The 22,665-nt window shown below is 33.7% G+C and overlaps 1 protein-coding gene across 3 annotated transcripts; it reads right to left on the bottom strand.

The window, feature by feature from the left end:
* Positions 1–1,204: 1,204 nt before the first annotated feature.
* Positions 1,205–22,463, bottom strand: RN-tre (Related to the N terminus of tre oncogene). Of its 3 annotated transcripts, none has more exons than XM_023162931.2 (5): positions 22,336–22,463; positions 21,212–22,133; positions 20,826–20,975; positions 20,427–20,739; positions 1,205–10,693 (listed from the first exon to the last, which is right to left on the bottom strand). In XM_023162931.2, exons 2-5 carry the CDS (start codon positions 22,034–22,036, stop codon positions 10,185–10,187), a joined length of 1,797 nt encoding a protein of 598 aa, XP_023018699.1. In that variant the 5' UTR covers positions 22,037–22,133; positions 22,336–22,463; the 3' UTR covers positions 1,205–10,184. The 3 variants fall into 3 exon arrangements, with proteins under 3 accessions (XP_023018699.1, XP_023018698.1, XP_023018700.1); XM_023162930.2 differs by having other exon boundaries at positions 22,328–22,458; XM_023162932.2 differs by having other exon boundaries at positions 22,332–22,455.
* Positions 22,464–22,665: the final 202 nt, after the last annotated feature.

Genomic DNA, 22,665 nt, shown 5'->3' with positions numbered 1-22,665 from the left:
CGTTGCCTCCATAAAATTTTATACGGAAACTTTACATTTTCTTCTCTCTCTCCTTGAAACCAGAATGAAAACCCCAAACGGACATCAAAATCTCGTTCTTTTAATGTGTTAATAAATTTTGGCTTGTATAGCCAAAATTTATTCTTTAATAAAAATTTTCTAACACTTTCTCTCTTGTAATCGGTATTTTTTATAATATCGGTTATGCTCGTTTGCCGTGTTCAATAACTTTTAAACAAATGTTGAGTTGGGCTTCCTCATCATATTTACTTGGAGTGTGCTTTTTCTCAAATTGATTTGCTACGAATCATGTTTCTCTGAATTTCGACATTATCCTTGACACAGTAGTATGTTGAACATTTTTTCCTGGATGCCGTTCATTAAAAATGTTAGCTACTTGCCGGTATGGTGTATTCTCACCACATATTAAAACTATTTCTATTCTTCCCTGAAGAGACAACATTATTTCAACAATGACTGTTAAAAATTTGACAAGTAAATCAACAACTTGACACTACCATAGCATACATTTTGTTTGTCAAGATCTACTTAAAAATTGTATTATTCAACGTGATTAAGCATCCTTACCGCCCTAGTTAGTGTTTATAAATAATCTGTAAATACTGAATATTGAAATTTTAATGTAATTTCAACTCTAGTAATTTTATTAATACTTATTGCAGTTTTTGAGTTGTGTCTGCTTTTTCAAAATTGAAGGTACTGACGTTTGTTTAAAAAAATAGCCAAGTGATTGAAACTTTGCACCAGTCATGTTAAAATTTTTATTATACATTCTTAATTTCTCTCTAAAAATGTCCGTATAAGTAAAAATTTATCAGAAAAGTATTAAAATACCAGAGCGATTCCAAAAATGTATTAATATACGGGGTGTTCCATTTAAAAAAATTAAGTTGCTAGGACTTTTTGATGGAAGTGGCAACGCCGCAATGCTGAAAATATTTTAGATCGATAGAACAGGGAAGGAAATGTGAGAGGTGAAATTTTCAGAAAAATCATGCTTTGCGTTTTCCAGAAACGTCTAACCTACCATCGACCGTGAGTCACGCTGTATTGTTTTTACATTGAAACCAAAGTCCAATCGTCCCAATAGAAGAGCAAAGCGAATTTCTTGAGAATAATAAAGATAATAACTAGCATAACAGTCGAATATCATAGAGTTGATGGCTTGAAAAAAACGCATTACCACATTTTTCCATGATTTTATTAAGAAATTTAGAAGTCATTCTATGACTGATCCAACATTTTACAGTTCAGAAGTGTATAATACATTTTATTGCATGTATCACGTCATTATCCAGCATTCTTGAAGCTGACGCTATCCAATTATAACCAGTGCTTTTCAAAAATAAGTTGCGGTTCAACTAAAACTACAAGAAACTCGCCGTTTTGGGCGAGCAATCATAACTATAATTGACTGAAAAAATCAGTTTGGAAATGACTGAAGAGTATTACCGAAAACAGGAGAAAATTGCGCCAATTTAATTGGCGCTATTACCTAATAGCATTTATCAATGCTCAGGAAATACATATCATGTAGAAATCTTAATAAACTATCTATTAAACAGCCTGAATATATTCAGCCTTTCAGAAAGATTCAATAAAAATATTTGTACATTATAGAATAGTTTTTGAAAGCAAGAATAATTTTTCGAAAGATCCCTCCAATTTCTGTTTGAAAAATTATCGTTTATTACGTATAAGAACATATTTTTATATTAGAAAGTTTTTTCTAACGTATCAAACATGTTGAAATTTAATATATTCAATAAAATATGGAAACTGCAACAGTTGATTTCGTTGCAATGTTTGAATTATTTGTTTCCAAGTAATTTCCAACTAATTTAGTTGTAATGAACAAGTTGGTGATGATTCGAAAATGAATAGACTACACTTGAATGAATTCCCAATACAAAGTAGAACATGATGTGATGTACTGTTCACAGTATTCAAGTTCTAGAAATAATATTTTATGGCACACTTTCCTAGCTACTAAATCATTATGCTATCAAAAATATGATTTCATGAGAAAACCTTTCAAAATACTATGAATTCTGTTACCGTCCGTTATGTTTCCGATTCTTTTCAGTTTTTTTTTGACAATCACTATTATTCATAAAATACATGAAACCAATGTACAAATAAATTAAGTCACAACAATGTTAACAAGTAAAGTCTAAGTATATGATCTAACAGGTTTAATATTACCGAAGAACACTTGAAATACTGAAGGAGGGAATTGAACAGTTTATTATTCACCATAAACCACCAAGGTGACAATGTTTTAGTTTAATCTTCTATGTTTAATAACAAATTTGAGAACTGTAGGCCACAATTCACGATTATCTCATTTTTTTTCCAACAAGGTGCCCACCAAATAAAAATTCTTGGGTACTTCAAGACAAAGCCTAAAATTACATATAAGTTACAACATAATAAAGGAATAAAAAATCCACCTAGACCAACAAAAAATGAAATTCGATAAAAAGTCAATAAAGAGATACATTTAACCTCAGCAACCAAGCATTTATCAGAGTAGGTAGTTGGGAGAGATGTATATTTCAAGATTTAATTTCGAAATATCATTTTCTAGTGAGTATACGGTCCGACCCGTGTTAGGAATCACACGTTAAAAGGTGAGACCTCGTTAGTCCTGAGGGTTGTCGTTCGTAGGGGTGCGACAGCTGGTTAACGAAAAAAACAGACAGTATGCATCTCTTCTCAATACAGTCTTCAGACATGGTTTGATCTTTGTTCACGAGATGGCGCTGTTACTAGTTAACCATCTTCCTCTCGAAAGAAGGTTTCATATATGCAGTCCCAGGTACTTTACTGTTTAGTTTGGATGTTTCCTCACTGATAAAAGTTAATACCTCAAAACCGATCTGTAGGTAACCTTTTCCTATAATTTTAACACGTTCCTGCTGTTGGATGAACAAGAAATTCAATGTCCAGCGTGGTATTAGCTGGGGAAGTAGTTTTTTTTCGGCTGGCATTCACCAGAACCTACGGTGTAGGTAGTTGGGAGAGATAAATATTTCGAGATTTGATTAATGAATACTATTGTTAATAGTCCTACTTTCATTTTTGAATATGACTTTAAATCAATAAATACGACTGTCAATAACACATTAATGAATAAATTAAATACTAACTCAGAACATCCTAACTTAATTAATATAACTGGTCCAAGATAAATCCAAGTTTAAAGTCAAAATTTTGAGATTCGAGTCAAAATTTTGTAATTTAATGTAGAAATTTCCGGATATAAAAGTTGAAATTTCTATTTTTTTAGAATTGAAGATTTAGTCTAGATTAGGACATATCAATTAGAACATCTAGTTCAAATATACTCAAATAGAGAGAAAAGTTGGCATTTCTTATTTAGGTCTTTATGTTATCATAATTCCATATCAATTACTACTGTAGATGTAGATTAAATATTGTAAAAATGATAATATAAGTAGTTGCAAAAAAAGTTAACCGTGTGTTCAGTCAGTTGAGAAGTTTATTGAAATCTCGGTTTTCCAAATTGGTAGGCACCCTGAATGAATTTTATATAACAAAATATACAAATAATATTCATAAATAATATAAAATAACCCCTTCTCAAAATATCTATAAATATATAATTACATCCTCACTTAATAATGAACATTAGGACAAATACAAAATAGTTTTTCAAGAAAATTTGACACCTGTTTTTATAAGATACATTATAAGTCCCGAATTATCGAAAGAAATCAAGATCAATTCCACATGGAACCAGCTCACGTTATTGAATTAAATTTCGAATACAATGAACCGTTAGTTACTATCAGTTGAATTTTTACTTTAAACTATTTCACAAGGCAATTCATACAAATTACAGAACCTAGTTACTAACTATTAATTCTAGGTAAACAAATAGATTTCAACAATAAGAAGTTACAGTACAATAATTGGTCAAAAACGATTATTTCTAATGAATTTCTATGAAAAAAAATCAATAAGGGTGAGTGATAACTTCTTATTTGTCCTATTGGCAATATAAATGAATTCTCGCCCGTATATGTCACAGATCATGTTAAAATCTCGTGTTTGTTCTCTAAAAGGCATGCATAGGTGAAAATGGTTTTCTTCAGTTCAAAACTTCTCTTGTGTTCCGAAATTCTTGTTTCAAAATTTCAAGACTTTCTTCCTACGTACACTTTCGCGCATGAACCAAACATTAGCTTGTGGACATCTGATTTGTTATTCTTATCAATGATTGTTATCTATTGATCTATCCACGTTGTTACTATTGTATGCTATGTTACTACTCTGTTGAATTTGTATTTTTTTTTTCTGATGACTTTCATCATCACGAGTGATGAATGATGCAAAACTGGTAGCACCTTGGAAAGACATATAAAGAACAACAAATTCATCATCAGTGAGAATAACGTCAGCATATGGAACTTGACCAAAGGTTTATATCGGAAGAACGTCTAGAATTTTCAATACGGGAGTTTCAGAACACAAAAGAAGTTTTGAACTGAAGCACAATCGATTTTGAATGAACTATCACTTGTTACATCAGGAGTTTAAGGTATAAGTTTGAAAATGTCCTTATAGGACAAAATTGCAGTAACGTTAGTTACAAATAAAAGTGGTAAAAAACATAGAAAGTTTCAATTCTCATTTTTAATGATGATTTCTTATCACGTACTAATGGCTACATCCATTAATTTATTGTATTGTAACTTCTCATTATCAAAACACGATGGAGGTACTATTTATATTTCGGGCACTGGACACAAATGTCAATAGGTAAAATATGGCAACACCATAATACTCACAAAGCTTTGATGTACAAGTGCTATTTGTTTTGTTCACAGTGAGTCAAGAAAACCAATTCGACCAACAAACTGAAATTTCAACATATTGAATCCACAGCAGTATGGATTTCAAAACAACAAAAATACAAGTGATGCAATTTTTAACTTTCTGCATAAGATTTACAGTGATATGAATTCTGGTGCCTATTCAGCAGCTGTATTCTGTGACTTTTCTAAGGCATTTGACCTCGTTGATCACGGAATCTTACTGCGGAAGCTGAAACATTATGGTTTTGAGCACAGAAGCATTAGATTGTTTGAATCGTACTTATTGCATCGAAAGCAAATTGTAAGACTCTCAACCGACTCAAATGTAGGAGTAATCAAAGCAGGTGTCCCTCAAGGTTCCATTCTAGGACCCATCTTGTTTCTATTGTATATATATAATGATATAACACGACTGGATCCAACTGCTAGCATCACATTATTTGCAGACAACACAACATTGCTGTGGCAGGGAAAAGATCCTACAAAACTGGCTCAAGATGCCACTGTAGACATGGAAAAAATTGAGAGCTGGTGCGACTCAAATAAGCTTTCTCTAAACTTTGATAAAACCCGTTTCCTCACCTTCCATTTCCTGAATATTTTCAGGAAAAAATTAAGCGACATTCTGATTGATAATGCCTATTATAGTGTAGATGAATTTTACAATGACAACGCTTTTTATGAATTATAATTTACTACTGTATGTCACTATGATATAGCATATTTTTTTATGAACTTTTTTGAATTTTGAATTATATAGCATTTATTTTGTTTCGTAAATATGTGTTTGGCACCCTATTTCATTTGAATGGGCTTTTAGTAATTACTTTTATACTACTTTGACATAGTTCATAATCGTTTGTCAACAAGAACTCTTTCTTAGGACAATAAACGTATTTCTCTCTCTCTCAAGATAATGTATTCTTTGGATTATTTTTCACAACTTTCGACGCGGATTATCTTAACAAGAATGTGTCGATGAACTCAATTCTTTGTATGGCGATAAAACACCATCAAAAACCACACTATATCGCTGGTATAGTGAATACAATCGTGGTCGTAGTTCGATCGCCGGCGAATTCCGTTAAGGTCGTCCAAAATTGGTTGTTGTGTCACGAAACATCGATGAAGTGCGTTAACTGATAATGCAAGATCGTCATATGACATATTGTGAGATAGAGGTATTCTTGCACATTAGTTCCACTTCAATACATTCGATTCTACATGAACACTTAGCAAATGGTTGCCTGTTTTTTCGGCCGAATGGGTCATGTTGCCAGTGTTCCATTATAGCAACGTAAAACGGTCAATTCTGAGGCACTTTGGGCAAGTTCCCCGGGTCCCGCGATCGATGGGGGACACCCTAGTTCCTGACAGATCACCGAACAATAACCAATAATTATTAGACACCAAAAAACTTATATAATTCGAAAAAATCGAACCTAAATTACTGACTACAATACCAACTTACTAGCTTTTACATGCGCGAAACTATTCTACTCTCGCCCAAAAATTAAGCCTTCCGACTTCAGCATACTTAGATAAATTCAAATATATAATGGTATACTAAGCACATACACATTTTAAAGAAAAATCATCAGTGGTACACTCATCAGTGTGACTCGCTTCATTTAAATTGAGCGAACGAAGCGAAGTATAAAGCTCCAAGTTAGAATTAGTAGGTGTACATGCTGCTGGGTGTGTATCGGAGGCAACAACGTTTTTTGAAGTTGTTCAGAAAGTGTACAACTTTTGAAAGAAAACAAAATTGAAGACACATTTCCAAATGTAGAAATCGCATCGAGAATCTTTTTGAGCATGATGGTAACCAACTGCAGTGGGGAACGCTCCTTCTCCAAATTAAAAAGAATTAAAAATGAATTAAGAAGTACAATGCTTCAAGAGAGATTAACCAGTTTGTCGCTGATGTCGATATAATCTGATGTGCTAAAAAGCATAGATTTTGAACAAGTGATCAACGATTTTGCCCATCTGAAATCTAGAAGGGTTCCTCTTCATATAACATAGATTTTTAAGCACTAACCTGTAACTGCTAAAAAAATTACTTTTGTGGACTATATTATATTTATCTATCTGTTTAACTATCTATCTATTTAACCTTGTTTATCTACTTTCTTTGTCTATTCTAAAAAAATAGTGTTCTGTCACAGTCATAGGGGCCCCAATACACAGGGCTTCCAAATGGTGGTACACCATTTATTTGCCGGAAATCGTAAAACTAACCGCCGAAGACGAATCATTCTCCATCATGACAATGCGAGCTCAAAAACATCTCGTCTAACATGGAATTGATGACTCATCGTCCGTACAGTCTTGATTTGGCACCCAATGACTTCTTCTTGTTTCCGAATATCGAAGGTAAATTTCGTTGTCAACGATTAACGAGCGCCGAAGAAGCAGCTGAAGCGTTCAGAAACCATGTTTTGGAGGTGACTCAAAAAAAAAACGGAAGAACTGCTTTGAAAAATGGTTTGAAAGGATGCAAAAGTGTATTAATCATTAAGGGGAGTATTTCGAAAAACATTAAAGACATTTTCATAAAAAAATGTTTGTTACTATTTGCTATTCCCGAAATATAAATAGTACCCCCTGTATATTTGTTAACCTATAACACAGCTCTACAAAAAAAATTATTTTGTGTTGCCCTGGATATTTTTGCAAATTTTTATGTTTTCGAGTGCCTAAATCACGAATATATTTATGAAAGTACTGAATGTGCTCTATTTTTATGATTTTTACATATCTTGTATTTTTAATAATAATCGGCTTGTTAGTTAAAAAAATTCATTTTCTCAGTCATGATTAGGCTTCTGCGCAACTTCTTTGCGCGTACAAACATCACGTGATCTCCACTTCTCGGACTCCTTGCTCTGCAAAACAGCTGCGAACTCAGTTATTTGATAATATTGAAGTACTAACACGGAAATCTGGATAAGTTGTTATATGTTAATATTTTGTTTCAATTGTTGAGTGTCCGTTCTAATATTTATCTTGTCTTTTTAAACATGAGTTTGTCACGAAGGAAGTGCAAATATAGTAGTGATTTATTCTGTTATATTTGTGGTATTTATATATCAAAAAAACAAAAAAGAAATATCACAGACTTTGTTAAGGAAACTTATGCTGAATATTTCGGTTTTAAAATGGACAAATTAGATAAATCATGGGTTCCTAATAAAGTTTGTAAGTCTTGCGTTGAGTCATTGCGGTTGTGGAAAAAAGGAGAACGTTCTGGATTAGACTTTGGTATTCCTATGATCTGGATGGAGCCTAAGAATCATTTCGATTATTGTTACTTTTGCGTAGTAGATGCTAAAGGTTTTAATCGAAAAATGGAGATATCCAGACTACAGTCTACAAAATGTCCTGTTTTACACAGTGAAAATCTCCTTCGGCCTATTTATGTTTCAAAAGTGATTCACATGCCCTCAGAAACAATGATGTTGCCAAATTCACAGAAATCGAATCAGTCTACCAGTGGAAGTGAATGGGAGGGTGAAACATCTACGCCAAAGTTGTTTTCTCAAAATGAACTCAAAACAAGGATCAGAACTGTTAGCTTCAAGTTTGAAAGAAAATAATTTATTGGCACCGACAGTTACAATTACAACGTAGAGAACGCGAGAAAGTGAGCTATTACAATTTTTTGATGAAAATGAAGGATTGGTATACTGTAATAATATTGCGAAGCTGCTTCTGGACATGGGTTTGAAAGAATACAAACCTACTGAGTGGCGTCTTTTTATTGATAGCTGTAAAAGAAGTTAAAAATGCGTCTTACTGCATAATGGAAATAAATTTGCATCAATTCCGATTGCCCATTCTACAAAACTCAAAGAAAAATATGAAAATGTCAAATTAGTTTTAGAAAAAATCAATTACTCGGAGCATCGATGATCGATCTGTGTGGATTTAAAAATGGTTAATTTTTTCTTGGTCAACAAAGTGAATACACGAAATACCCTTGCTTCATTTGTATGTGGGACAGTAGAGCAAAGCAACATCATTGGGAACAAGATGTTTGGCCCGAAAGAAATTCTTTAACTGTCGGTAAAGCTAATGTAATAAGAGAGCCGTTGGTGCGCAGAGACAAAATTATACTTCCACCATTGCATATCAAGTTAGGAATGATAAAGCAATTCGTAAAAGTTTTGGACAAGGAAGGAGATTGTTTTAAATATATTTGTAGAAAATTTCCAAAACTTAGTATTGGAAAGTTGAAAGGTGGAATATTTGATGGTCCTCAAATACGGCAATTGATGAAAGACACTGATTTTATTAAAGTTATGACTGTTCCGGAAAGTAAAGCTTGGGAAAGTTTTGTGTTGGTAGTCGAAAATTAGGTAACCATAAAGCACCAAATTATGAAGAAATTGTACAAAATATGCTGACAAACTTTCAGATTCCAGGAGCAAATATGAGTATCAAGTTACACTATCTTCGCAACCATTTGGATACATTTCCAGATAATTTAGGAAATTATAGTGAGGAGCAGGGAGAGCGGTTCCACCAGAATCCAAAAGTAATGGAAGAAAGATATCAGGGTCGATGGGATCGTCACATGATGGCCAATTACTGCTGGTCTTTAAAAAGAGATTGTCCTCTGAAAAATTATAAAAGAAAAGCTCTTAAAAGGCGTTTCATGGAAATATAACATGTTTTCGAAATTTCCCTCTCTATTTACTTCAAAGTATCATATTTTTTTCCAAATAAAACTGAGATTATAAATATATCTGTTATTTTGTTTCTTGTTTTCGAATTTTTGTAATGTAAAATGAAAATAAATATTTAAAAGAAAACGAGAGCAAATCTTACAAAACCATTGATAATTTCATGAATTGTGAGTATAAATACACCCAAAATCAATCTTATATCTAGGGCAACAAAACCACTGTAGACCAGTGTAATTAATGATTACTAATTGAGTTCTGTAATTTGTATAAAATTAATTTTAAAATAGTTTCAAGTACCAGTTCAACTGAAGAAGCTACGGTATAGTAAAATGCTTCTTGAATAAAGTGCGTAGTGTGAAAATTGTTCAACTTATCGTGGATATTGAAAACCAAAACTGAAAACTCTGGCTTAGAATAAATCCAAAACAATCACTGTTCTTCATCTCCTGATGACGCAACTTAGTTGTGAAACGCGCGTCGAGAAGAGTATCGCATATCTGGAGAGTAAGAAACGTGCTTGTTCTGAACCAGTACAAAAATTCAAGTGAGCTGGTAAAACTGTAGTTTGTCACTTCAAACAGGTTACGTATATGGAGATTCTACTATCTAATATGAATTATCGTCACTATTTCAAATCGATCGGGCTTTCTAACCTAAAATTTTTTATTTGTCCATGTTCAACAAGAGGTGTCGGCATATCATCATTATCGATCTTGATTCGTATCTTATTCGCGTCTAGAAACGAACACGGCACTTTTTGCAAATCGCCATTATGGGGACTGGCAATAGGAGTATCAAGTGGCGAGTAGGGAACGTATATCCTCAGTACGTCTGGACTAGGGTTGTGCGGGGTCGCTCGCGGTGTCGACTGACTACTCACCCCTCTTTGGAGGCTACTTGTCGCCCCTATGCCGGAGCCAACCGAACTGGCGCCACCTACGGAGTTGTCAGACATATTGCTGTGAGTGTCTAGGCTGTTTTCGTGTGCCTGAGATCTCGTTATCGTGGAAAAAACCGAGAGGTCTGCTGTGGACGTTACGCTTGTATCAGCCAAGGAGCGCCTCGAACCTGTATGGTCACATTCTAGTAAGGAACTTGCGTCATCTATGCTGGGATCGAAGGAAAACTTAGAACCTGAAATACAAGATGATTGCATATAATATTTAAGGAGGGAAGATTGAAGAGTGTGCAAAAAAGATGGTTTTATTTTTGTTTGCATGAGATACAGCTTTTGAAATTTTGTTTTGTGGGTTCACCGTGAAACAACAAGTAAGAAAGAAACTACATTTCATATTTTACGACCATTTTTTGATTAGAAAAACCAAAACCAAATTTTACCCGCCCCAGAAGATAGCTATTGGTCACACAACCTGATGTCAATGGTTCATTGGCGAAATATGACTCAAGTGGGCGGAGACTTTTAACACAGAACGATTTTACGTTTCTGCGCTGACTCGTTTTAGTAGGCGTCGACTTTATACGAAATGGCATATTTCTACTAAGTACATGAAATTTGTTTGGAAGATTTTAGTGTGCTGCAGTTGAACTGCAGGAACATATACAGAAACAGAAAAGAACGAATCATATCGTCTGTTCATCGAGTCTTGATAATAATAAGAATAGGTGCGACGCGTAACTTTCATGAGACCGAAAGGATTTTCAATGAACATTTTCCGAATCGTCCATTCATCCGTCCATTCAAGAAGAACAACAAGTCAGATGGTAGTAAATTCTAAACAATTTAATGATATGGATACAGAAATGAAATACTTTGTCTAATTTCCACTTACTAAATGTATTGATATTAATACGACCAAGGTTTCGTTTTTACACCATTCTCAAGTATTCTAACTAAGTAGTGTTAGAATATTACTAACTAAGTAGTGTTAGAATACTTGAGAATGGTGTAAAAACCAAAACCTGGGTCGTATTAATATCAATACATTAAGTAAGCGGAAATTAGATAAAGTATTCTAACTATGTAGTATTAGAATACTTGAGAATGGTGTAGAAACCGAAACCTTGGTCGTATTAATATCAATACATTAAGTAAGTGGAAATTAGATAAAGTATTATAACTGAGTAGTGTTAGAATACTTGAGAATGGTGTAAAAACCGAAACCTGGGTCGTATTAATATCAATACATTAAGTAAGTGGAAATTAGATAAAGTATTCTAACTGAGTAGTGTTAGAATACTTGAGAATGGTGTAGAAACCGAAACCTTGGTCGTATTAATATCAATACATTAAGTAAGTGGAAATTAGATAAAGTATTCTAACTGAGTAGTGTTAGAATACTTGAGAATGGTGTAGAAACAGAAACCTTGGTCGTATTAATATCAATACATTAAGTAAGTGGAAATTAGATAAAGTATTCTAACTGAGTAGTGTTAGAATACTTGAGAATGGTGTAAAAACCGAAACCTTGGTCGTATTAATATCAATACATTAAGTAAGTGGAAATTAGATAAAGTATTCTAACTGAGTAGTGTTAGAATACTTGAGAATGGTGTAAAAACCGAAACCTTGATCGTATTAATATCAATACATTAAGTAAGTGGAAATTAGATAAAGTATTCTAACTGAGTAGTGTTAGAATACTTGAGAATGGTGTAAAAACCGAAACCTTGGTCGTATTAATATCAATACATTAAGTAAGTGGAAATTAGATAAAGTATTCTAACTGAGTAGTGTTAGAATACTTGAGAATGGTGTAAAAACCGAAACCTTGGTCGTATTAATATCAATACATTGAGTAAGTGGAAATTAGATAAAGTATTATAACTAAGTAGTGTTAGAATACTTGAGAATGGTGTAAAAACCGAAACCTTTCCACAAAATAAATAAGTCATCAATATCACAAATTAAATCCTGAACAGTCTACTTATTCCATCGCGAAAATTAAAATGGTACACCAATTAACTGAAGATGACCCTGACCGAAGAACAGAATTCTGCGAAATCATGATGGAAACCATTGCAAGGCATCCTACCTATCTCCACAATATTTGTTTCAGTGACGAATGTATATTTTTTTTAAACGGCAATGCTCACAGACAAAATTGCCGTTTTAATGGAGTGAAACCAACCCTCACGTTTTCTGGGAAACACATACCCAATATTCAGGAAAAAATTAACGTTTGGGCAGGAATATTGGTAAACCAAGTCAAGCGTCCTGGGTCGGGAATCGAGGTACAAACATATAAAGAGAGCTGGTTTTTATACCAATATATGGATTCCCGATACAGGGTGATACAGATACACATATACAACAAAAGTGTTTCTTGAATAATTATCAAGATCTGAAAAGATAAATATTGTGAAATTGAAAAAGTTCGACATATTAAATCTGACAAACAAAAATAAAAACACCATTTTTATTCTTTGCAACTAATCACAAGATTCGGAAGCAGCAGGACATTTGGAGAGGTTCAGAATAATATGGTTATGTGGTTAAGAAATAGTGCCATATAAATGATGGATGCATTTTGAAACAAAAATCTTTGATTTCAAAGTTATTTTGTGCTACTCCACTGATTGAAAATGTGGTGATTCGGCAGGGAATTTTGCAACAACTTATATAGTCACCTATACAATAGTTCAATTCCTTCCAGATGCCGATGTTCTTCATTATTTTCTTTCTACCTTCCATGAAGTCTTTCGAAAAGTCAATGTCAGAGTATTCTTCAATTTAGAAGAGAATCAAACTTAGTAAAAATCTCACATTTACAAAAAGAAATCTGTATAAAATTAGTTTTTAATGGTTTCAAGCACATCAAATTAAAAACTCAAATATACAATCTACTGAGGCTTAACAAATGTCTTTTGACAATCAAATTTCAATTTTGAAATGATTATAATCATTATACGATTATTCAATAATGATTTGAAAAATGCATCCAAAATTTCGAGTTAGTATTATATGAAATATGTATTCCTCCTTACCATTTAGCTTAGAATTCACTATACACATCACCTTTTGAGGTTATATTGCCACAGAAAGCTACGTGAAGTTAGTCTTGAAATAGTGACATTAAAAAAGCTGCACAGTTCGTCATCCACTATGACTTTTTCATTGAAATAGTCCAATTTTCCTTTGTGAACGTTCTTCCCAAGAAAGACGATTTTAGGAGAGATTTGGGATCGGGAAGGATATAGGAGCTTTCTACATCTAAACAAATGTAAAATACTTATCATGCATAATCCATGCGAACCTACCAAAAGATTGTGTAGGTTGTTTCCGTTGATGTTTCTCAAACTCAAATGCTGATTGAGGGCAATACTAAAATAACAGATCAGTTTAACCACACTGAACTAATGAAGGGTTTATTTGCTTGTCGAATAGACAGTGAGCGGTTAAATTATGGAACAACTTCGTTATTCCACAAATAATATACTTTTGGCAAAAATCCGGAAATAGGTTAAATTTTATTTTCAAATGCTTTAATTTGAATGTTTATGAATTCGCTGTTGCTCAAATAATATACTTTTCATAAAAATCCAGAAAACGATCAATTTTCATTTTTGGAAACCGATATTTGAATGTACACGAACTGTTACTTTGTTGGTGAGATGCATAGAAGTTAGAAGTGTTTTTGTTCAGAGATTTTCTGCTATCGAAAAAAATGGATCAAAGTTTATTATTAGTGAAATAACAAATTCGTTCCAGAATTTGAACGCTCTCTATACAGGGTATATCTTGACGAGCTAACGCAATTTACAGTGTGACCCATTTTTAATGGAAACACCCCCCTAAAATTTGAAGTTGTAAACCGATTTTAATAATTTTTTTTTTGAAATGTCAAGGTCTACCTTGGGAGAAAATTTGAAATGTTTATTAAAGTTTCAGGGCATACTACGATATTTTTTCTTAGTCGAAAATCGGGATTTTTTATTAGCGATTTTTTTATTGAAAAAATCACTACGTCACTGGATTCAGAGTGCCCCTAAACAGGTGTGACCAAAATTTCATGAAAAAATATTCATTATCAACAAAGTTATGACAACTCAAAAATTCGAAAACTCACACAGCTAACAGTTACAAAAAACACCCTATATCAACAGATATAGCTATGAGAATATTTTTTTAAGATTCCAACAATAAAGTGCCGCCAGATGAAAAAAAAACAAATAGCGTAAATATTTTTAATGAAAATAACGGAATTACATTCAAGTTTTCACGCAAATTAACTAAAACTAAAACCTAATATTTCAATTTAAATCTTAGCTGCCATGGAAATGATATTACAGTTTGACACTTGTGAAAGATTAAAGTGTACTATTGTCAACAATATTCACCTTACAGTTCTTCGAATTATTTTGTGTCATGGCTGCAAGATTGAGCGTAAGAGAGAAAATTGAAATTGTACGCCTTTCGGGAGATGACGTTAGAAGTGCTAGAGAGGTTTGTAGAGTATTTAATGAGAGACATCCAGATCGTCCTCGTATTAGCTGCGGTACGGTAAATAAAATATTCAATGAAAATGGTGCAGTATCAAAAATGATGTTGAAAAGTAATCCTGTACAAAGACGAAACAGGAATGACAGGAATCATCAAATCATTTTAGATTACTTCGGAAATAATCCTAATGCCAGTATAAGGAATGCCACTTTAGATTTGAATATTCCACGAGAAACTATTCGGTGATGTCTTAAGGCGAAGAATATTAAACCTTTCAAGCCAAAATTTTTACACACACTTCAAGAAGGCGACGAAGCAAGACGCCTGGAATATTGTTTATGGGCCCAAGGGGAATATTTAAACAATAGAAATTTCCTAAAAAATATTTTATATACCGACGAAGCCACTGTCATCACAGAATTGTCGCTATTGGGCAGCGGATAATCCTAACTGGGTAATAAACTGTAAAAGCCAGTATTCCCAAAAAAATCAACGTCTGGTGTAGGATATTGAACGGACGAATTACTGGTCCTTTCTTTTTTGAGGAAAACATTAATGCGCAGAAGTTTCTAGAATTTTTAAACACAGAGTTTTGGGATGCTATTGACGAGCTGCCAATCAATGAACGATCAAATTTAATTGTTCAGTTAGATGGGTGTTCAGTTCATTATGCCAGAGCTGTGGTACAATGGCTTAACGAACATTTTCCAAACCCATGGATAGGCCGTGGTAGTCCGTTTATAGAGTGGCCACCCAGATCTCCAGACCTCACAGTTTTGGACTTTTTTCTCTGGGGGCTTCTCACACAAAAGGTTTACAAAAACCGCTCAAGAGATAGAAATGAACTTTGTGCAAGAATTCGACAGGTATGTGCAGATATTAACCCTCAAGAACTAAGGAACGTAATCAGAAACATTCGTAAGTGCTTCGACACATGTATCGAAATACGTGGTAGATTAGTAGAGGCTACTAGAATATGAGTTACAATTAATCGTTGCACTGAATCGAAACATTTCAATAATTAGTTATTAGTTACGTTTATTAAAATGTTTTGCTTCATTGTTAGTTGAATTGTGTGAATGTAATTCCGTTATTTTCATTAAAAATATTTACGCTATTTGTTTTTTTTTCATCTGGCGGCACTTTATTGTTGAAATCATAAAAAAAATGATATATTGTGAATGTTAGCTGTGTGAGTTTTCGAATTTTTGAGTTGTCATAACTTTGTTAATAATGAAATTTTGGTCACACCTATTTAGAGGCACTCTAAAATCCAGTGGCGTAGTGATTTTTTCAATAAAAAAATCGCTAAAAAAAATCCCGATTTTCTACTGAGAAAAAATATCGTAGTATGCCCTGAAACTTTAATAAACATTTCAAATTTTGTCCCAAGGTAGACCTTTTTTATTAAAATCGATTTACAACTTCAAATTTTAGGGGGGTGTTTCCATTAAAAATGTGTCACACTGTATATATAAAAAACTGAGAGTAGGGCGATTCTGAAAATTGGTAGGATGGGTGAAAAACTAATGAAGAATTCAAATGAAATATTATCGTTGAGGTGACGTTTCGGGTTTCACCGAAAGTGACGTCATCTTTGTTATTTTTAATGGCACACCCTGTATTTCACCTCATTTTTAAATTCTTCCCATGATTTAGATTCTAACGCATATATCATAACCTATATCCAAAATGAACCGTTTTCGAAATATTCGATTTTTTTTAGAAAAAGTGACAGATGCAGCCTCTCGAACATACGTCAATTTTATGTAAATGAATATTTTTAAAAATATGCAGCTAGTGAATCGTGATAATTGAAGGTTGAAAGGATCAAGCATCATGTTCACGTCCAGTGAATAATGCACAGGGTGCGCAAAAATTAGCATCCAATAAGTGAATGACAAAAATTAAAAATCTCAACTTTTCAAATGGAAATCCCCATTTTTTTACTCTAGGTTCAATTCTATTATGAAAATAAGCCCTAGTTATGATACACTTCCCTATACCCAAGGCTGCGTCGAAAACGGTTCATTTTGGGTATAGGGTATGATACATGAGTTAGAATCTAAACCATGGGAAGAATTCAAAAATGAGGTGAAATACAGGGTGTGCCATTAAAAATAACAAAGATGACGTCACTTCCGGCGAAACCCGAAACGTCACCTCAACGAAAATAATTCAGTTGAATTCTCCATTAGTTCTTCATCCATCCTATCAATTTTCAGAATCGCCATACTTTCAGTTTTCTATATATAGATCGCGTTAACTCGTCAAGATATACCCTGTAGATATTGAGACCTACGACTACAGATAATTCCATAGTAATTTAAATTTGAGAGTCTCAAGACAGCCTACCTGTAAAAACATGCATTTTCTCTACTAACTACTCATCACTTTTTTAGCTTTAATATTCAATAATCTATTGATGGCAGATATACTAGACAGGTTAAAAACTTCGTAGGCTAACTCACAGATGGCATTACTAGTATTGAATGCAAATGATTTTTAGTTAAAACTAACCTTCAAAAGATATGTGTACAAATTTCACAGCTATCGGACTATTAGTTTGTGGGATAGAACTTTTCGAGTGAAACAACTTTTGTTAGTTTGCAGAAAATGGATAAAAAGGAATTTCGTGTGTTGATGAAGCTTTGGACCAGAAAAATCAATTGTTGAGGAGTGGTTTGACAAGTTTAAACGAGTTGAAGTGAGTACCCAAGCGTTCATAGACGCAACAGTCGCCTGGCAAGGTTATGGTATTGGTATTTTGGGTTGCGAATGGTATAATGTTCAACGACTATCTTGAAAAGGAAAAAACCATCAACAGTGACTATTACATAGCCTTATTGCAGCGTTTGTAGGACGGAATTACGGAAAAACGTCCACATTTGAAGAAAAAAAAGTGCTGTTTCATCAAGACAATGTACTGTGCCACAAATCAATGAAAACCATGACAAAATTGCATGAATTTCATCCGCATCCACGGTATTTTCCAGATCTGGCCCCCAGCGACTTCTTCTCAAGAGAATGCTCGCTGGAAAGAAGTTTAAAGCCATTGAAGAGGTGATCGTTGAAACTTGGGCCTATTTTGAGGCATAAGACAAATCGTACTGCATAAAATCATATCGCTATAATAGCTGTTTCGTCCTCCAAGGCAACTTTATTGAATAATGAATTAAAATTTTATCAAAAAAAAAGTTTTTCTACGGTAGCCTACGAACTTTTGGTCCCAAATCTTATGTTCAAACTGGCCAAGGATTAATGAACTGTTTCAAATCTAACCAGCCATAGAGGACTAAGTGAGATTAAATGAAATGCATTTGTTAATAACGATGTACTCGTTGGTAGTGACTCAGATGTGATTGTATTTCTGTCCAACTACTGAAACATTTATAAGGTATAGTTCAGAAAGTTTTCATTAGATGTTATTCAGGACCCGTTTTGAAATTTGTTAACAGGATCTCCATAAAAATGGAAGTTCTTTTGAAATTATCGTCATCATCAGAAACTACAATTTAACGTTGGTTTGCTGACTTCAACTGATGATGCAGAACGCAGTGGACGTCTAAATGAGACAGTAACACCAGAAAACTATACGTGACCAATAATTAAAGTTCGGAGAGAAAAGGTTGATAGATTTAATTAATGACCTTTTATACTTTCCTCAAGAATTAGATACATTTCCAACAGAAATGAAGTAGTCAATCCCTACATTTCATGGAAGCTCATAGTCTGAACTATTCCGAGATGGACCTATGTACAGGGTGTTCCAGTTGAAAAAACTGAGAAAAAGGGATCCCAAGTCTTGTTTACCCCTGTACAGAAAAAGCTCCCAAACTTTGTTTTAGCGCAAATCCAGCTGGGGTTTGGGTTCAACTCAGATCTACTTCAGTGTGGGCTCCAGCTGTAATAGCAACATGATCCTGGCTGGATAGCCCTGGCAGATGAAGCCATGAATGAAAAAAAAAGAAGAAACCCAATGTCACTAAAACTTCTGAACCACCCTATATAAACCCAAACAACCCTATATTTTTGAATAGCACTTTGCCCAAGAAATTCAATCGAGCAAAAATATCTGGAGTATTCTATTTGAAAAAATTAAAGTTTGATCTGTCACACATCTATTGGACACCCTGTATATTAGTAATCATTATCAACATATAGCTTTCATTAATCTCTCCATGCCTATATGCCTAACACATGTTGCGTTATTTTGCGTGTTTTTTGAATTGATTATATATTTACTAAGCAAATCCAGTTGTCTATTCCAAAATATGCAGTTAGTCTCATCGATGAAAAGGAGATTTATTATCGATAGATATCTGATTAGTTAGGCAACGTGAACATGCATTAGTACGATGAAAAAGTTATACTATTGGACGGTGAAGAGATATATCAGAGGTTATGCACAAAAAGTTCCAAACCAACTAAAAACCTCGAAAGAAAAAAATCAACAGACAATTCTGCGAATAAGAAAACGTTCTAAAATTAAAAAAATATATTACATTTCTCAATGACTCTATATACAGAAGACCTGTACAAGTATAAGTACCTAGAAATAAAAATTTCAATAATTGGAAATAGAAAGTAAAAATATACAAAATATTGAGAAGGGGAAACATTCCAAACATCTTGGAAAGGAATATTTTCCTATTTTTACAATTGTTAAAATATCTATTCTTGGTAATGAGATATGGAAAATTCGTGATTACTTTAAATTATTAGTAAGTCGAAATATCAATGAGGGCAATTTCAGATCTAAATATGGCTTCAACATTGCCTTACATTATTTATATACAGCCATTTCTTCTCAATGAGCAAGTAAACGAGGAATAGTTTTGTCATTAGTGAAATGAAAGTTTGAAAAATTAATTTTCATAAATGCTAGAGTTCCAGACGCTATATGCAAGTTAACTTTACAATATTCACATCTGTCTATATAATTATCTTCCACATATTTTTTCATCAAATATACATTTTTTATGCTTGTTCAAAATCTTCCTCGTATTGGATCATGAATATTATTATACCTTAATTTTTATGGTAAACTTTGTGATGTTTGACAAAATATCAAATTGATAATATGATTACATTGAACTGCGGTAATGAAAATAACCGACAAAACAAGTTAATGGAATTTCCTTCAAGTTTATTTTGGGCATACCTAGCAAAATAAAAATAAAAAATTAATAATCAAATGCCTAGTTCTATTGTATAGGAACTTGGGAATGAGAAGCAAAACAAACTTAATCGACGTTGAAAAATAGAACCAATCGTTGAATATCTAATGAGCTCAAGAAAACAAAATTGTTTGAAAAGACAACCAGTGGCCCTGAAGAGAAACCAACTGAATGAATTAAAGCCTTGTGCATTCATAGATGCTACTATCAACACTATCACATGAACTGCTTTTACTAGCCAAAGTGGTGCAACTACCGACAGTAGAATTGTTTTCGGTATCAGTACCTGTAAGGCCGACTGAATCTCCTACTGATAGCTGACATTCCCTATCTTTCTCGGCAGCCTCCTTCGCTGCTTCACTGGTCAGCGTCACTATCTCATTGGTTTCTTTTTCTTTCTCTGTAAACGCCTCTTTTCTTATTCCGACCATTTGTTCGAAGGTGGGCTCTTTGAAAACTCCGAATGGTCCAATCGGTAGTTCATCTTTGGTTGGCGGACCGGGTAGATCGAGCTTGTATCTTTTCAATTCGTCCATTGACGTTTCGAGGTGACGTACAACAGAGTCTTCATCGTACAAGAAGTCTTTGTATAATTTTACCTGGAATGATGAAATTAGACAAACGTCTTTCATTGTTATATATTCTACTGAGATATCTACGTTCCTCAACACGTGTATATACGCACCTGAATGAAATTAACTATTGAATCCATATCATTGAGTTTCAACAGTTGTCGTTTATGTAACTTGAGTATTGTATAAGCCATTGCTGTTATAACCTTCTCACCATCTAAAAGGTAAATATCCCAAATGCGCAGACACAAATTAAATGGAACCTGTAAAAATCAATTATTGGAACTTTTCTCAATTGACTGTGATTTTTACATGAAATGGGATAGAATAATTAATTTGCTCTCTTATAATAACTTTACTAAGATGGCCTGAAAAGTAACTAATTGGCAAGTGGTTTGAACCTCTGACCCAAATAATATATAACAATTAAGAGGTTAACACATCTTGACCTCGTGACCCACATAAATGATTAAGAATTTGTGTATACAAGCAGACTCACCCTCTCTATAAAGCAGACAAAAAACCACTTCAAAGAATATAATATCGCATCTAGGCCGTGTTTATCAAAATGCTTTTTAATTTTTGGCAAAAGTTTCATTAAAATTCGATCGTGATGGGCAAGAAATCTGGTTAGTTTAGGGAAGCCCTCTTTGTACAGTCCATGCATGGCATATTTTGGACTAGTTAACAGGATGTGTACGGCCCAAAATGCATCTTCCTCGTCCATGTACATGAGCAACACACCAGCCAAACCGGACATACCTTGACAATATCCAACTTCTGAATTATACATTGCATAGGCCGTCAGGACATTGAAGAGCGACTGTTGTTTGATACTGTACCTTTCTCTGTAATGTAAATGCTCTCTAAATTGTCTATTTACATCTGAATCTATTTGTCTAGCATCAGTTGAATATTTTCTGGCCAACTTCATCATTTCACCATATTTGCCTCTGTTTTCTTTCTTGTATTTTTCGACTTGCAATAATTTACACCACGCCTCAGTTCTTAAAGAATTTGGAATGCCTTTATACACACGATTATGCAGCTTCTCTTTGACAACAGAACTATCCCAGTTCTTGAGCATTTTGAGCCACTTTTTTTGACGTTCGACTTCTATTTGGAGCTTTTTTGCTTCCTGCGGGTCCACTTTGGATGGTAATCGTTTGTCATGAATAAAACCATACCGATCTGTTGCGTGGTATACCTCAAAGCCAGGGTCTTCCCACGGATCAATTTCTGCCCCCTCTCTGCCTTGTTCATATCGAAGAAATATTTTCTCTCGCTCTTCAGCTGATCTTCTGAGTAGGTCTCCTTCATTCATCCCATTTACGAATTCTGAAACGTTTCAAATAGAGTACACCCCAGCATTCCGTGCTACTCAAGTTTCAGGTCGCTGTATACGTTTTTCTCAGTACATCCTGAAAGTAAAATTGAATTTACTCCTTCAGTACATATCAAATAATAGCAGCTGTTTTTTACAAAGTGTATGCTAAAAAGAAATTTTACAATGTGACACCTGTCAAGTATTTTATTATGAAAACAACTCGAAAAGTTCTATTCTTGACAATAGTAATTATTAATTGAAAATATAAAAACGAATTATTATATTCACCTACTAACTTATTTTATGTATTAACTTCATATGAATATTTGAATATTCCGAACAGCACCCATTGAAATTGAAAACCACTAGAAGAGGAAGGGTCGACAGCTGTCATACTGCATGCTGTCAAATATCAAAAAAACACAAAACTCGTGATGGCATGGCAGTTCCATGACGGAATGCAAAAGTTCTAGCGTTTTCTGTTGGGAAAATCAGTGCTAGGTGAGTGCCACTGTTACTATTTATGAGGCACAGTAATCCTGGTGTGTACACACTCTATTTTCCATTGATAAAACAGATGCCGTCGGTTAACTTGTTCCACTGGAAAACCAGGTCAGTGAAAAGAA

Source organism: Leptinotarsa decemlineata, unplaced genomic scaffold (assembly GCF_025532065.1).
Source record: "Leptinotarsa decemlineata unplaced genomic scaffold, Ldec_3_MD MMD2_tig00000035_RagTag_RagTag, whole genome shotgun sequence".
Classification (NCBI taxonomy): Eukaryota; Metazoa; Arthropoda; class Insecta; order Coleoptera; family Chrysomelidae; genus Leptinotarsa; species Leptinotarsa decemlineata.
Note: the sequence above shows the minus strand (reverse complement) of the source record. Positions and strands in the feature narration are given on the sequence as shown.